Source organism: Stigmatopora nigra, chromosome 13 (genome assembly GCF_051989575.1).
Source record: "Stigmatopora nigra isolate UIUO_SnigA chromosome 13, RoL_Snig_1.1, whole genome shotgun sequence".
Taxonomy (NCBI): Eukaryota; Metazoa; Chordata; class Actinopteri; order Syngnathiformes; family Syngnathidae; genus Stigmatopora; species Stigmatopora nigra.
In genome coordinates, this window is record NC_135520.1 from 10296456 (window position 1) to 10312500 (window position 16045).

Consider the following 16045-nt stretch of genomic DNA (forward strand, 5'->3'; position numbering starts at 1 on the left):
TAGTGAAAAGGATGGCAACATTTTGTCACATTGAATTAGTTTATTATCCAGCAACGTAAACAGTGCGAGCTCCTCCAGCTTTTATTTTGTTACTTCCGGTTATCGATCATATGAATTTGCATAACTTAATCCTATTTAAAGAACAAAATAATATATTTAAAATAAAAGCGAAAAAGTATTTTTGAGCCAAACAGTAATACGTCATTAATATTGAAATTGTATTACTAAAAAATATTCCATATTTACATGTTAATTATTATGAAAATGTATGTTTATGAATATGTGACGCCCCTTCATATAATAAATCAAACTCAAAAATGAAATCATACATTATTGAGAAAGGGAAGTTTTAATTCCCTAGATGAATTGCATATTTACAAGACCAAAGATATATTTTTTTATTATTGCTGTAAACATTTTTAAAGGAAAAGTTTGTATTTCCTATGAAATTGTTGCTGAGTTCTATAGGAGACAACTTTGGGTAAAAGGCAAACTCCATCCTCGACTTTTTGCCAAGCAATCACTGTGTGTAGTTTGCATGTTCTCCCCGGGCTTGCATGGGTTTTCTACAAGTACTCGTTTCCTCCCACATTCCAAAACCATGCAGGGTAGGCTAGTTGAACACTCTATTGCCTCTAGATATAAATGTGAGTACAAATGGTTTTCTGTTTCCTTGTGCCTTGTGATTGGCTATCCGCCAATTCCCTGTAAGAATTAACGGTTCAGAAAATGAAATAATCATTTTGAAAGAAAAAAAATCAAACTAAGATGAAAACAGACATTCATCTTTTATTTAAAGAGACAACACACTTTAAAAAAAAAACACCTTGTCTAAGGAGTCAAAATTAATGCGCTGGAATGTGATAGTGTGAGCACCCCCTTAAAGTAAGAAATTATCACGGGATTCCTTTTGACCTTTGTCCTTATGATTCCAAAATTGAATCACTTCTTCTGTTTCATATAACAACCATGAAGTCTTAGCAAAAAAAAAACCCTGTCTTTGTTCTTGACTAAAGGCATATGTGACCCTTGACTTAACTACTCCAAAATGCAATTATATCTTCCTTTTCTTATTACCAATATATTCTGCAGGCTTGATCATATGTTCATTTATTGTTGAGAACCACAAATTATTTTTCTGACTTCTGTGACCTAATGAACAAAACATCTAATCACCTCTTCTGTCTTCTTATTACAAAAATATCCTGCAAGTGTGATAATAATTGTTTTATTCATTGTGAAGTAAATTAAATGTATTTTCTGACTTCCGCAACAATATGACCTCACAATTTTCAAGTAAAAAATTTCAGGTAAAAAGCAATGCATTCACCCAAACTTGATTTTCTGGCAGCTTGTGTTTTTTCTCAGCAATTCAGTGCATCGTAAGTCAGGCATCGTCTTCTACCTGGTCACTTGGCACCTGTAAGCTTGAGGGTCCAGGCCCACTGACATGGCATCTGTCTAACAGACAGCTGAGGCAGGAAGACCAAAAGACCGCTGGTGGCATCGGGCACCCATTGCAGGGGTCCGTGACCCAACAGCATCACCTAAAGTAGTTTTTGGACCAAAACAAAACAACCATAGAGCACATTTTAAAATATAATTCCCGACTATCAGAGAAAAAAAATATCAACCAATCAGTACCACTTCCAGGAAAACTACTGTGCAACCCAGCATTGAAATTAAACACTGCGGTGCTGCAGTCAGATGTTCAATTTTATACAGTACAACTCATTGGCTGCCATGTTGGCAAAACACATCCAATCTATTTTATTTCATTGATTGTCTGTTGGCATCAAGGGCATTGAACATGATAATTGAAAGGAGTCGCAAGGGCTCACTCTCGTGGTAAGTGATAGAATTACTCAATGAAAGGGATGTTTTTTTTTTTAGGCTGAGGCCAATTTAGTTTTCAGCCTTTGGTCATTGCGATTGGCTGACCACCAATTCAGGAGGTCGCCCATCTGCTGCCCGAAGTCAACTAGGTTAGGCTCCAGCACCCTTCACAGCTCTTATGGATGAATGAATGTTTTCTGTCACCGATTAAGACTAGTAATTATTTTTTAGGGTAACTTCATTTGTTGATCAATAAAGCTATGAATTGACTTGTATTACAGGCAGAAGATCACTTTTTTAGTATTTGTTTAAGTTTAGAACAAAGAAAAAAATTGAGGAAACTTTTCGAACAGTAGTTTAAGGTTTGAGTTCCACCCCAAATTATTGAATAAACACGAATTAAGCACCATGAAGCAGTGATAATTTTACAATTGGCACACTGCGAGTCCCAGGGATTCGCTTGTCTGAAAACTGTGCGTCCCAGGAAACTTGTCACGAGTCCCAACATACTACGGATGCAAATAAAACATAAACAACGATATATAAACATTCAGATTTAATTTATTTATTATATGGTTTAGGGTTAGGGTTTATTTATCATTGTACTAGTCTTTCAGCTCGTAGATCCTCCTCTCTTTGCAGCCAAAAGTCTTTTGAAATGTGCGTATTTTTCCTTGCTTCCCCCGTTTTGCTTCATGATCATCGATCGAATCTTCTGCAGTTCTTTTCTTACTAGTTGTATTTTTAACTGCGAAATAACTATCCAGACTGTTTTGCTTTTTCTGAAACATTTTTTATCTTTCTTACACTATTACGAAACTCTTGCTATCGCTTTCTCTCCTTCGTCTGCTAGTGTCTGCTAGTCTCGTTCACGCGAGAATTATTTCGCAAAGATTATGTGGAATAAATTGGTTTGCTATCGGATATAGGTGTTTTGGTTGTTTTTTTTGCTAAAAATTTCTTTGCGTCCGAAAAAAGCACATTACTTGAAATTGTGCGTCTGGAAGAAAAGCTGTGCGTATCAGACGCAGGACGCAGAGGTAACGAGAACACTGCATGAAGGCGTTTTCATGCATCAGTTGATCAAATTTGAATTTTCTGGAATTGTCAATCTAAAAAGCTAACAAAACAGAGACTTCTTTTGCACTTGTAAAACAAAGCTTACCTGAGTGTGTCCTGCTTTAATCCCAGGTTCGCTAAGGAGCAAAGGCCCTTTAGCTGGCCACTCAAAGAAGAAGGCAAAAACGGTGTCCTGCCACGATTTGGCTGTGTACCAAACACCAGGAGTAACAGAATCCTTCTGGACCCTCCAGGCACTGCTGTTATAAACCGCTTCTCCATTGACCCCGAGCCATCGACCCATCTGACGTAGGCGCTCCTCAAAGATTGGTGCGATTCTTCCATCCGCCGTTGGACCCACGTTCATCAGCAGATTGCCACCGCAGGACACGGTCTCCACCAACATCTAGAAAAAGACAGTCTTACCAATTAGGTTTAAAAGACCATTTTGGACATTTACAAAAGGTACTAAATAGACCAACAGATCTTAAACCGAATGCTAGAAAATTGATTACATTATGCCCCTCATTAGTTTTCAGTAATCCCTCGAATATCACGGTTAATGTAGACCAGACATGGCTGCGATAATAGAAAAATCGCCAAGGTGGGTCACCCCTATTATAACTACCATTTTTTTTTCTTCAGTGCTGAGTTGTAGTAGCAAGAGTGGCTTCCACTTACAATTTTCAACGACGATTTTCACATTCTTATGACTAACTTCCTTACGATTTTGACCCTAATAATGGGCTTTTGATTCATACAGTATCTCAGAAATACCACGTGCGATGATTTTTAATCAAGATTTTCCCTTCAAAGTAACACATTTGTATTCCATACTAAAACCATGAATATGGAGCTGAAAATTGTGAATCAGGGGGCGGCTTATACGAGAGAAATTGTAAAATTCCATCCTTCTAAGGCAATTTTAGGAGTGTGGCTTACACGCAGGGTTGGCTTATATGCGAGAAAATACGGTAACTTTGGCTAGCTTACTCAAACTGTGGTTTTGCCTGACATAGTCACCTCAACAAGCTCCTCGATGCTGAGGTAATCAGCCAGCGGTGCGTTGCGCCTGTAGCCCCATGACTTTTTGTCAATGGTCATGCAGTTTTCCCACTTGTGTGGTAACAGGTGACCCGGTTGGTAGCGGTCGGCACAGGTGTAGTAGCCCCCATGTTTGCAGATGGAGCCCAAGCCCCACCGGTCATTTGTCACCACCGTGTCCCGCACTGGACTGTGGAGTAAGAAAAATGCCAACAAAAAACTACAGACTGCAACTTCTCCAGAATTGGTTAAAAAATATCTATATTTACCTGTCATTATAGAGCCAGGCTAGAAACCCAGTACTGTTCCAGTAACTGTCGGGTGCATCCCCATCTCCATCTGACCACAGCACGTCTGGCTTGTACGTCATCACCAGCTGGTAGAGTTCTGGCAGGCTTTTGGCGAGGGGGAAGCGATTGGTGGAAAAGTGGTTGGCGGCGTCCTGCAGGAACAATGGATGAAACCACTCGAAGAGTGAGTGGTATAGTCCCAGGCGCAGATCAGTGTGGGTACGGAGGGCGCTCGCCACTTCAGCCACCAGGTCACGCTTAGGGCCCACATCCATTGCATTCCAGTTCCACGAGGTCTCGGAGCCCCACAGCGTGAAGCCTTGAGAAAACGGACCAAATGACATCAGTACAGTAAACCGTCATCTTTGTAATTTGTAATGTTGGCACAGTTCAATAAGAGATTGACTTGATGCAAATTCTGTCTGAAACAATCTTTACACATGTTTTGGTGGAAATTGCCAATAAGTGGACAACGTGTGTTTCTTCGAGAGAATCTTGCTTGGACGTAAGAGGTCCCTGATTCCCAATTTCAGATCAAATTTTACTAAATACATATTTATTGAATAAATAGAACATAATGCCAAAACAAAAACAACTGTTCTACCTCATTATTGAGGTTTTTTTTTCCTCCAGGTACTCTGGTTTCCTCCCACATTCCAAAGACATGTATGGTTGGCTGATTGGACACTAAATTTGAGCATGAATGGTTGTTTGTCTCCTTGTCCCCTGCTTCTGACCCATCAGCTGGTGCAGGCTCCTGCACCCCCCGCGACGTTTGTAAGGATAAAGCGGTTCAGAAAATGAGATGAGAGATGAATGCAGCACCTTCATGATGTTTGGTGGTCAGCACAATGTATTTGGCTCCCGATGCAGAAAAGATGTCCATCCATTCCTTGGCATCAAAGAACTCTGCGGTGAACTGGGGTGCAAAGTCTTGATATTTGAACCCAGGAGGGTAGTTTCTTTGCATAAAGGCCTCATATGAAGGCAGCTTTTGTCCCTTCCAGTACCACCTGCAAGATTAATGTTTCAAAAGCATCGCTCACCGTCAGTTTAGTATTTGATTTCTATTTGTACTGATTGATTTAAAAGACTGCCCAAAATAAACGCTTTACCAGAACCACTCACTGCCGAAGCTCGGCACAGAGAAGACCCCCCAGTGGATAAAAATTCCGAATTTGGCCTGGTCGTACCAATCCGGAAGCGGCCTCGAGTCAATGGACTCCCAGTTTGGTTCGTACTTGGCTTCGTTGATCCGTAGGTATATCAGCCAAAGAAAGACAAACTTAGCAGTTAATGCAATCATCTTTCTGTCCGAATCACTTCAATAAACTCCTTAATATAAAATAGAATAAAAAAGAGGAAGCGTGGAGGGCTAGATTTCTGTTTATAAACATAGGAGTCAACGTGGTTATATGACGTAAGAATTAGTATGTTTGATTTAAACACCAATAGTTTGCGTCAAGTGAATTCAGATAACGGTCCTTGGATGCACCGCCCGCGCGGGAGTCACTGTGCTACAGATGACAGTCTATACGTGTTGCGCATGCTCACTTGTATTCGCTACCCGGATGTTTTGATACCAAGATGCGTGGCTACCTCGACTGCCACTGTCACATCTCCGCGGGAGATTTTGACAAGGTAAACATAACATTTATCAGAAGCTTTAATCTTTATTCAGTTTTAAAAGCCTAACCTTTTTCTTTCAGGACATAGACACTGTTATCGAAGACTCCAAAGCGGTGGGTCAATCGCTCTTTCGAGTCTTCTCACTGGTTATTTGTGTCAAAAATGTACTGCTGTCAAACCAAAATACCCATGCAGCAACTTTGATGTAAGAAATTGTAAATTTTCTCCAAATGTCATTTGTGAAATTGCATAATAATAATTGCGCCCACTCATTCAACCACGAAAACACAAACATCCGCTGGCTTGACCGCAGTCTGAAATTTAGACTGGAAATAGTACTTGCCAATTGTTTTCAATTTCCAGGCCGGACTGTTGGCTTTATTGGCCGTGGCCGAGCATGCTGGGGAATTTGACAAGATCATTGCGTTGTCACAGAGGTAACTCTTAACATTAAAACTCTGTAGGCTGTTAATCACTTTTTGTACCTGACCATGTACTTATTTATGACTATTTATGTTGACTACTTATTTATGTTTATTAGTTATGTACGTATGCTGACTACTTACTTATGTACTAATGCTGACTACTTACTTATGTACTTATGCCGACTACTTACTTATGTACTTATGCTGACTACTTACTTTTGTACTTATGCTGACTACTTACTTATGTACTTATGTTGACTACTTACTTATATTTATTACTTATGTACTTATGCTGACTACTTACTTATGGACTTATTCTGACTACTTATGTACTTATGTTGACTACTTACTTATATTTATTACCTTTGTACTTATGTTGACTACTTACTTATATTTATTACCTTTGTACTTATGTTGACTACTTACTTATATTTATGAGCTCCCGGAACATTAAGCTCGTATCTCGAGGTACCACTGTACTTATGTTGACTACTATTTATGTTGACTACTTATAATATGTACACCTTATGGTGAAGCTTGTATAATGACAACAAAGGCATTCCATTCAATTTAAATTTACATTTTGATGCTATTGTTCGCCTTAATAGACCATTCTACATTTACAATTTTGTGATTGTTTTAGATTTCCAGGGTTTGTTTTCCCTTGCCTCGGAGTCCACCCTGTTCAAGAAGTGTCTTCTGTTGAACACAGGAGTGCTTCACTATTGGTTCGAATTTTAACCCAAATATTTTTATTTATGGAATTGTCTGTTTTTAAGTAACTGGAATAAGTCACAAATAAGTGTTCAGTAACGTGATTAAACCACAGTGTTCACTCAAATGTAGATCTATTCAAAATGTGTCATTAGTTTAACTCATTTGCTGCCTGAACTGGACACAGAGCATGTGTTGTGGTAGTTAGTAAATTAATGAATTTGGAATTGAAACACCCATTTTCGGCCAAAGTCATCCAATTTATTTCAAATTGAAAAGACTTTTACATTTCTTTGAGTTTTTCTTCTTTTTTAAATTCATTACAATGCGTTGGATTGTTTATTTTAGGTTACATTCATCAGCAATTTTCAATTCAATTTTTTTGACTTTTTTGCATAGGAACTATTTTATTTTTCTCAAAATTTTATTCTATTAATGTAGTCATTTATATTATTTTTTTAAATTTTCATCGCAAAATACTTGCGGGCAACGCTAATATTAAAATTGGATATTAAACAGGGCCTGTACAATATTAATAAGTTAGACTTAACTTTGCAGTAGTGTACGTATTTACAAACATTAAAAAAAAATGTTTATCTTGTCTTTCAAACAGGATCTGGATGCTGCTCTTCCCATAATTGACAAATACAAAGACCAACTTGTGGCCATTGGAGAGGTAAGAATAAGCAAAATATTGCAATTGGCAAAACATTTATGGTTAATGCTTTATTAATGTTAAATAACATTTCTTTCATAATTTTATTCCTTACTATGTTTAACTTTAAAATGAAAATTGGAATGCGTCTGAGCATTTTCTCATGGCTCTAAAGAAAAGGACAAAATTATGCAAACAGAGAATCATTTTAGCAATAACTTTATAGGGCAAGGAACTATTTATGATTAAAAAAATGTTACTTCATACCATACAAACCAAGGTGGACATTACATTATCGATCACGTAAGCCGCAATATTAACATTTGGTTAAGTGTGTTCTATACAAACAACAATGTAATGGCATATGGATACCAGGTCTCAATTAAAATGTTTTTTATCATTCATAATTATATTTGTCCATTTAATTTTCATATATTTCAGTACTGGTCAAGGGTTATATTGATATTTTAATTACATATTTTTAGAATTAATAAGGTGTGCTATGTTTTTTTTTGTGTGTTTGTATTTAACTTGACAATCGATGTTAAAAGGTTATCGTATTTTCCCTTGCTTTTTTGTTTTTATTATGAAAAAAATATATAAACATTTTAAACAATCCAAAAATTCAACAGTTAAGTTTAAAAAATTAAAATTAAAAAAAACATTAGGAGATTTTCTACTTTAACTTGTCCTAGGTGGGTTTGGATTTTACACCGAGGTACGTGACCAGTGAGTCAGACAAAGAGAGCCAGAAGCAGGTTTTGATCCACCAGGCGCGTCTGGCCAAAGAGCTAGACCTCCCTTTGTAAGTCTTCACGTAAAAAAAAAACATGTCCAAAATCCCTTAAATGCTGCTAAGAAAATTTTCTCTGCATTTTTCGTTAGAAATGTTCACTCACGTTCAGCAGGGAGACCCACAATCCAGCTCCTGAAAGAGCAAGGTAATATCTTATGTTACTAATGACTACATATGTACTGTATACTATTCATATATATATTGGCATGTTAAAGTCATCAATTAGAATATAGAGGCATTCGTATAGCTTGATGGACCATTGTCTTTTAACTCTATGATGTATGATTGGTCGATGGTTGTTAAGGAGGCAGAATTTGCGAAAGGTCAATTCCAAGGTCCATTAAAGTGCGTAGGCAATTGACAGCACCTGAAGGGTAATCAATAGATGACGAGGAAGCGGAACAATTTGAGATATTCGCATTTGTTTGCCTAAAATAGTATTGGCATTTCAAAATGCTTTAAAAAACAAAATAAATCAATGTTCTATTAATGTTAGCAAGTGGTTAGCACATCGCCCTCACAGTTCTGCGGTCGAGGGTTCAATCCCAGGTGTGTCCTCACTTCTTGGGCTAGCGTGGGTTTTCTCTGGGTTTCCACATTCCAAAAACATGCAGGTGAGGCTGTCTCAACACTCTAAATTGTCCCTCGGTATGAGTGTGAACATGATTGGTTGTCCTTTGTCTCTTTGTGCTCTGCGATTGGCTGGCCACCAATTCAGCGTGTCCCCCACCTGGTGCTCGAAGTCAGATGGGATAGACTCCAACACCCCTTAACTCATTCACTACCAGCCAAGTGGCTAAAAGATGAAAAACCATACATTTTTCAAGCCATTTGGACTGGATAATTCAATTGTTGCCCACCTTCTCCCCACTCCAAAGGAATTAGACATTTTCATGTTAATGGCATCCGAAAAGTCAGGTTCCAAACGTTTTAGCTCAATTTTTAAGTAAAACATGTTTTGAAATTATTAATCGCCTATAAAAGAAATATTTCATGTTTCATTTAATCGGCAAATATATTTGTCAGGCGACCCTGCTAGCAACTAATGAGTTAAAACAGCCACTGGTGTTTCTTCAGGTGCGGAAAAAGTGCTCCTTCACGCTTTTGATGGGAGGCCCTCCGTGGCGTTGGAGGGGGCAAAGGCAGGATACTACTTCTCCATCCCGCCGTCCATCGTGCGTAGTGAACAGGTGTGCAACAATACGCTCATATGACAATGAAGCCATGTAAACAAAGTTCATTTTGAATAAGATAAGAAGGCACATTGATCATTTCGGAGAAGTTTCTTTCACATTTTGTCCTTAAACATCCCTTTCGTCATCTTGAGTTTCGACTGTAATCTAGGCAGTTGTAACCGCTTGTGTGTCTTTTGATAAACTAATCAAGGGTTAGATTACGACGTGAGCAAAAGGAGCAACTTTTCGTGGTCCTTTCAGGCCCCATTGCTACACATTTAACACACCTATGACTCATGATTCCTATTTATTGATGTGCAGCAGTTATCAGTCCGCTGATGATATCCATTTGGACACTATTTTGTCTGCATCTCGGGACTAATATATTAATTTCTTCGTTTGTGTCCACCAAGAAGCAGAAACTTGTGAAACTGTTGCCGTTGGAAAACATGTGTTTGGAAACCGATTCACCTGCACTGGGCCCAGAGAAGCAGGTCAAGTTTTACTATGTAATGTATGGTGGACATTTTATGGTGCTCGGACGTTTGGTCCCCGGTCTTTTGGTCCCCGGTCTTTTGGTCGCCGGTCAAATGGTGACAGAGAGTTTACTGTTGAATTCAGATCTCAGAATTAATTTAGCACAAGCTCAAGAAAATGGATAGGATAGCAGATTAAATGACAATTTCTGTGTCATTTCTTTTTTTCAACACGCAGGTCAGGAATGAGCCTAAGAACATTGTCATTTCGGCCGAGTACATCAGCATGGTGAAAGGAGTGCCAGTGGAGGAGGTGATCCGGACGACTACACGCAACGCATTGCGACTTTTTCCCAAGTTGAAATCAGTTCTCAAATTGTGACACTGGAGGATCGAGTCATTCGTATAATCAATTAAACAGAATTGTGGCTCAATTTTTCATTCTTTTTATTGTTTTAAGAATTTCAAAAAGGTTTTCAAGATTGGACATCTTTTTTTTCATTCATTTTCTGAACTGCTTTATCCTCACTAGAGTCACTGGGGGTGCTGGAGCCTATCCCAGCTGACTTTGAGCCAGAGGCAGTGGACACCCTGTATCGGTGGCCAGCCAATCACCTGGCACAAGGAGACGGACAACTATTCGCACTCACACTCATACCAAGGGGCAATTTAGAGTGCCCAATCAGGCTATCATGCGTATTTCCCATAGAAAATCCACGAAGGCCCAGTGAGAACATGCAAACTCCACACTGGTGAACCAACCTGGATTTCAAGTTGAACCCAAGACCCCAGAACTGTGAGGCCGACGTACTTACCACTCTTCCGACATCTATTGTCGTTAATGGTGGCAAATGGTCATCATTTGAATCAGGTGTAATTTGAATCTTCATCCTGCATTTTTTTTCCACCAACAACTTCATTTTTCCAGACTACCCCAAAAATAAACGTTGAATAAATAATACACACAATACACAGAAATCTGTATGTCATGTAATGGGAATTATTACCCAATTTCTGTACAAAACTCTGGACTGGAAAGTTTGTGCTATTGAAAAGGCGGATGCTGCATAATCCTTTGCTCACGAGCACGTCTTGAACGCAGCACACGTACCCACTTCAGGGACAACCTCTTCCTCCGGACACGTCAAACCGGCACGTTGCCCATCGCTGACGGCTGCAGTAGCAATCAGGACGCCGACGAAAGCAGGCGTTGCCTCACTCGGAGATCTCTAACATCCAACCCTGGAATCTGACCCCTTTCACTGTTTGAAAAGCTACCTCAAAGGGGGATAGGGTTCGAGTCGGAGCCGTAACGACGCCGAGTCAAATGAAGGTGTAGTTTGCATAAACTTTTCCGATGAGTTTATCCTGGTTTCATCAGATTTAAAAGTATGTTTGAGGAGAATTAGATGTATTTTTTTGCACGTTCCAGGTGTGAGTGGCGGGCGACAATCATGAAAAGCGACGCGGTGTTGCGCGCGAGTGTGACCTGGATCACGCAGGTGGTGGCCCGGGGTACGGCGGCACGCTTGGCCGGTGGATGGCGGTTCTATCACGGATTGGCAAGGGTGAGACAACCGCCGCCAGCTGTTGCTAGTTGAAGAAGTGATGGGGTTGAAATGATATTATTACGAGTTCTTCTGTTGGTTAAAAAAAAGTTTGTGAACATTTTGTAATGGTTAATTTATAGTTTTTTTATCATTAAACTAAAGGGCGGCCTGGCGGATAAATGGTTAGTGGTTAATGCGTCGGCCTCACAGTGAGAGACCTGGGTTCAAATCCAGGTCAGTCTACCTCTGTGGAGTTTGCATGTTCGCCATGTGGGTACTGTAGTTTTTTCCGGGCACTCTGGTTTCATCCCACATTCTAAAGACATGCATACCAGGTCTGGACACTCTAAATTGTCCATAGGAATGAGTGTGAGCGTGGATGGTTGTTTTTCTCCTTGTGCTCTGTGATTGGCTTCATCCTAGTGTGGATGAAGCGGTTCAGAAAATGAGATGAGAGAGAGAGTGAGATGAGGAAGGGAGAACATGCAAACTCCAGACAGGTGGACCGACCTGGATTTGAACCTCAGAGCTGTGAGTCCGATGTGCTAACCACTTCAGCCCCCGAGCCGCCAAATGTGTTACATTGATGTGAAATAATGGAATGATGTTCTAACTCATTGACCATCATTAACAGGACTAGTTGATAGTTTACATTAAATGATCATGTTCCAGTCCCATTGATGGCGATAGATGTCTAATGCATTTTGACTGGGAAGGATTCATCAGCATTCAAATGCTGCTTGCCCTTCCCAGTCCAAAAGAATTGGACATTTTTTAGCCATGAATGATAGCAAACACCTTAATTTATGAAATATTGAAGCAATTGCAGCACTAGAAAGTTAACTGCTAAGTTATTTTCTTTTCATTTACATGTTGTAAATTTCAATATGCCTATATGCGTGATATAAGTTATTTATTTATTTAAAGCAACCTCTGGTTTGTATTTGTCTGCCTATTTCATTGTTTGAACAAAATGGGGCAATTTTGGCCTTGAACCATCATGTCATCAAACCAATACCGTCCTTTTAAAATTAACATTATTTTCTTATTTTAGGAGACTTTGTGCAATCAGCAGGAATTCCACAGATATTACTTCCTTGCTGCAAGGCCAAATCATGGCGGTGTGGCCCGCACGACCAGTACCAAGTGGGCCAGTTGGCGCTCGGCGTGCGCTCCTTGCAGACTGCTGGCTCAAGACAACTCGTCAACAAGGAGACTGACAGCGGAAGACATGGACAAGGCGAGACATGCCAAAAAAGCACACCTTGAGTCCTACAAGCAAGTGGTAAGTGTATATTTTTAATGGATAGGATATATTATACATGCATCTTCAGTTTTTTTTCTCTGTTACTTTCAGCTCAGTGAGAATGCGCGAGAGAGGAAAGTGCCCATCACTCGTATTGGACGCCTGATGAGTTTTGGAGGTAAAGCTGTGTTTTAAATAGCAATATGAAACTAACTACTGGTTTCCAAAGATTGGTACGAGTTACACCAGTGTCATGCGGGCTCCCAGTAATGCTACGTTAAAAAAAAAAGACTGAATTACATTTTCAAATGTTTTTTTCCAGCGTGGAGTTCTGTCCTGTTAAATTTAGACGAGAAAAGATTCACATTTAATATTTAGAATTGTTTATTTTCATATTTTTAGGGAAGCCTATTTGTTACAAAATTTAACTCAGATATTTTTTGCACCAAAATCCAAGTGCAGTGTTCATGCTCACACCAACTGATAAATATAAAACGGTGCTATTTTTAGCCACATTTTGGCAAAGTACCATATCTATTATATAGTATAACATGCAAAATTTTATACCAAAAAAATGACGCAAAGTTCGGGCGCGCGTTATACACGGTCTTTGCTTTTATGATCAAATCCTGGTGAAAAACTGCCTTCCGCCAGTTAAAAAGTCAAATCCGCAGTCATTATGATGGGGGGTGTAGAATCGGTCTTTGTCCGCCAGGTGGCAATAATCTAGCTTCTTTTATAAAAGACTTATTTGATTTTCTTTTATTTGATAGGCCTTGCTGTTGGACTTGGAATCGGCGCCATTGCAGAAGTAGCCAAAAAGACGTTCAAACCCCAACAGCAACAAGGTACAAAAAGGAGGAATTTTGGTGACAATCGTGTTTTCATCCCAAAAAATCCTCGACATTTTGACAAAAATGTTGGTAAATGAGGGACATCAATATCAAAAACATCCTAGACAGCAATAAACGTCCAATCCATTTCAATTGGAAAGGCCTACAAGCAATTTTTTCGATCAGCAAAAGATGCAAGGTCACCAAAAATGTATTAAACAAGCATAAAAACAAAAAATCCTCGTACCCTACACATGGGTAAGACTTATTTAATGTATATATTTTTTTCTTCCAGCTATCACTTTTTTATAAGTTAAAACATTAAAAATAAACAATAATAATTATAATTATCAATATAATGTCGATAAAGTGCAAAATGTCTCCCCTAAATACCTCTTTTTGTATGTTAGTACTATTTAACACATTTTAGTAATATTAAGCCACTAGTTGTTACTTTGTTAATAGATGGCGAATTAGAAGAAATTAAATAAAAAATCCAATCCAATATCCTGTTTTTGGTGTTTTTTCAGAGGGTTGGAACAAATTAATTTGTTTTTAGTTCATTTCAATGGGAAACGTTCGTTCGAGTTACGAATTAAGCTCTTATCTCAGGTACCGCTATATTTCAAATATTACTTATGGTACCATATGTTGTGAATATATGTTTTGTCGTGGCAACATGTGTTCAGCATTTTCCAGTCACAGTAGCAATCCTTTGTCTGAGCTGATAGAAAAGTGAAAAGAAAACTTTACACAAATTTAGTCACAAATTACGGGTGCGCGTTACACACAAGTGCGCGTTATACTCAAATGAATACGGTAATTTGTCACATTTAACTTCCAAGGCATTGAGAATGTGAGGATTTTTTTTCCCATTTGTTTTTGTTTTTTTCTCCAGGCTATAAAAAGTCAGTCTTAGACTCAAACACCTTCCTGTCCGAAGCTAATGCTGAGAGAATTGTGCGCACGCTGTGCAAAGTTCGAGGCGCTGCACTTAAAATTGGGCAGATGCTTAGTATTCAAGGTGGGTGCATTGTCATTGACATATATACAGTGTTCCCTTGCTTATCGCGGTTAATGGGGACCGGGACCCCCCGCAATAAGTGCATTTCCGCGAAGTAGGGGTGCTCCTTCAAAAATGCTTAAAGAAACGTATAACACGTGCACAAAAGCACCACCAAGCAAAAACATCATAGTAGTCCGGATGGAGGATCTTCTGCAGGTTTTTTGCACATAAGAAACATCGTTATTGGGAGTTTCGTTGGCCTATTTTGATGCAATTACGAATTCTTATTCAATATTTAGTTTCCACCTCTTGCAAAATGATGTAATTTATAATTTTACCTTAATATCTTTAAATTTCTTATTTTTTTTCCTGAAAAAAAATCCGCAAAGCTCTGAGTCCGCGATAGCTGAAGCGCGAAGTAGCGAGGGAACACTGTATATATATATAATTTTTAAACTCTTTTGCTGACAGTTCATGCCATTGACGCTTATTGGAGGTGTTTCTCCGTTAGTGGCACTGAAACTTTCATCCACTGTAAATTTATCATACAAGTTTTCTCCTTGTAGATGACGCCTTCATGAACCCTCAGCTGGCCAAAATTTTCGAACGGGTTCGACAGAGCGCTGACTTCATGCCTACCAAACAGATGATGGTAAACTTATCAGTTAATGTGTAGTTTGCGGTTTGATTTGTGAAATGTCGTCATGTGCAGAAAGTGGTCGGCGGCGATCTGGGCCCGTACTGGCGTGAACGGCTGGAATACTTTGAGGAGAAACCCTTTGCAGCAGCCTCTATCGGTCAAGTGCATCTGGGGAGGCTGAAAGATGGCAGAAATGTCGCCATGAAGGTTCAGGTAATACAAAACCAAAATATAACCTGACACGTAACTCGGCTTTTTAAAAAAAAAAATTACTACAATATACAGACTGCATGTAAAAGTTAATTGGACTTAATGGTGAATATGCGAATTTCCATGAAACTTATGAACTTATGAATATTTCTAAATTAATACATCTGAAAAATGAAACCCACTGCAGAGCTATGGGTCATTTTTTTTGGTGGAGTATTCATTATTTGTGTTTTTGGGGAGAAAATTAATTGAAATGCTCTTCAAAGCAATATACATTAGAATACAAAGTCTTTATGCTTTACTTTGTATCATCAACTAGGAAAAAAACGAAAGGTAAGTCTCTGATATACTTCATTTTGTATAAGAAAAATTTAATTGTTTTCTAAGCTAATGTATTGCTTCAAATGTTGAACAATTGAGTTCTTTACATGACTGACAACAAATCATTTCATTACTAACTC

At 38.8% G+C, this 16045-nt stretch overlaps 3 protein-coding genes across 4 annotated transcripts in view; 2 read left to right on the plus strand and 1 right to left on the minus strand.

Annotated features, from left to right (window-relative positions):
- Positions 1–1212: 1212 nt before the first annotated feature.
- On the minus strand, positions 1213–5663 carry fuca2 (alpha-L-fucosidase 2). Its single transcript, XM_077731662.1, has 6 exons — positions 5345–5663; positions 5055–5242; positions 4209–4548; positions 3919–4129; positions 3002–3301; positions 1213–1547 (listed from the first exon to the last, which is right to left on the minus strand). The coding sequence occupies exons 1-6, from the start codon at positions 5533–5535 to the stop codon at positions 1410–1412; spliced, it is 1368 nt and encodes a 455-aa protein (XP_077587788.1). The 5' UTR covers positions 5536–5663; the 3' UTR covers positions 1213–1409.
- Positions 5664–5763: 100 nt separating this feature from the next.
- LOC144206603 (putative deoxyribonuclease TATDN3) lies at positions 5764–10533 on the plus strand. 2 transcript variants are annotated; one of them, XM_077731663.1, is made up of 10 exons: positions 5764–5870; positions 5939–5971; positions 6222–6295; positions 6927–7011; positions 7611–7673; positions 8348–8457; positions 8538–8593; positions 9526–9638; positions 10037–10117; positions 10338–10533. In XM_077731663.1, exons 1-10 carry the CDS (start codon positions 5817–5819, stop codon positions 10479–10481), a joined length of 813 nt encoding a protein of 270 aa, XP_077587789.1. In that variant the 5' UTR covers positions 5764–5816; the 3' UTR covers positions 10482–10533. The 2 variants fall into 2 exon arrangements, with proteins under 2 accessions (XP_077587789.1, XP_077587791.1); XM_077731665.1 differs by having other exon boundaries at positions 10040–10117.
- A 615-nt stretch (positions 10534–11148) lies between these two features.
- The window catches only part of coq8ab (coenzyme Q8A, genome duplicate b), an 8795-nt gene continuing 3898 nt past the window's right edge, over positions 11149–16045 (plus strand). The window contains exons 1-8 of the mRNA XM_077731183.1: positions 11149–11432; positions 11532–11667; positions 12704–12934; positions 13007–13073; positions 13669–13743; positions 14627–14752; positions 15301–15386; positions 15447–15587. Of these exons, the coding sequence (XP_077587309.1) occupies positions 11554–11667; positions 12704–12934; positions 13007–13073; positions 13669–13743; positions 14627–14752; positions 15301–15386; positions 15447–15587 (840 nt within the window). The 5' untranslated portion in view covers positions 11149–11432; positions 11532–11553. The remainder of the gene's footprint in view (positions 11433–11531; positions 11668–12703; positions 12935–13006; positions 13074–13668; positions 13744–14626; positions 14753–15300; positions 15387–15446; positions 15588–16045) is intronic.

Excerpts from the sequence above, each read along its gene's own strand:
- fuca2 (XM_077731662.1), bottom strand. The coding sequence starts at position 5,535 with ATGATTGCATTAACTGCTAAGTTTGTCTTTCTTTGGCTGATATACCTA. Across the intron at positions 4,549-5,054 it reads GACCACCAAACATCATGAAG|GCTTCACGCTGTGGGGCTCC; the intron begins GTGCTGCATTCA and ends CGTTTTCTCAAG. Across the intron at positions 3,302-3,918 it reads GCATCGAGGAGCTTGTTGAG|ATGTTGGTGGAGACCGTGTC; the intron begins GTGACTATGTCA and ends GTCTTTTTCTAG.
- LOC144206603 (XM_077731663.1), top strand. The coding sequence starts at position 5,817 with ATGCGTGGCTACCTCGACTGCCACTGTCACATCTCCGCGGGAGATTTT. Across the intron at positions 5,871-5,938 it reads CCGCGGGAGATTTTGACAAG|GACATAGACACTGTTATCGA; the intron begins GTAAACATAACA and ends TTTTTCTTTCAG. Across the intron at positions 7,012-7,610 it reads ACAGGAGTGCTTCACTATTG|GATCTGGATGCTGCTCTTCC; the intron begins GTTCGAATTTTA and ends TCTTTCAAACAG.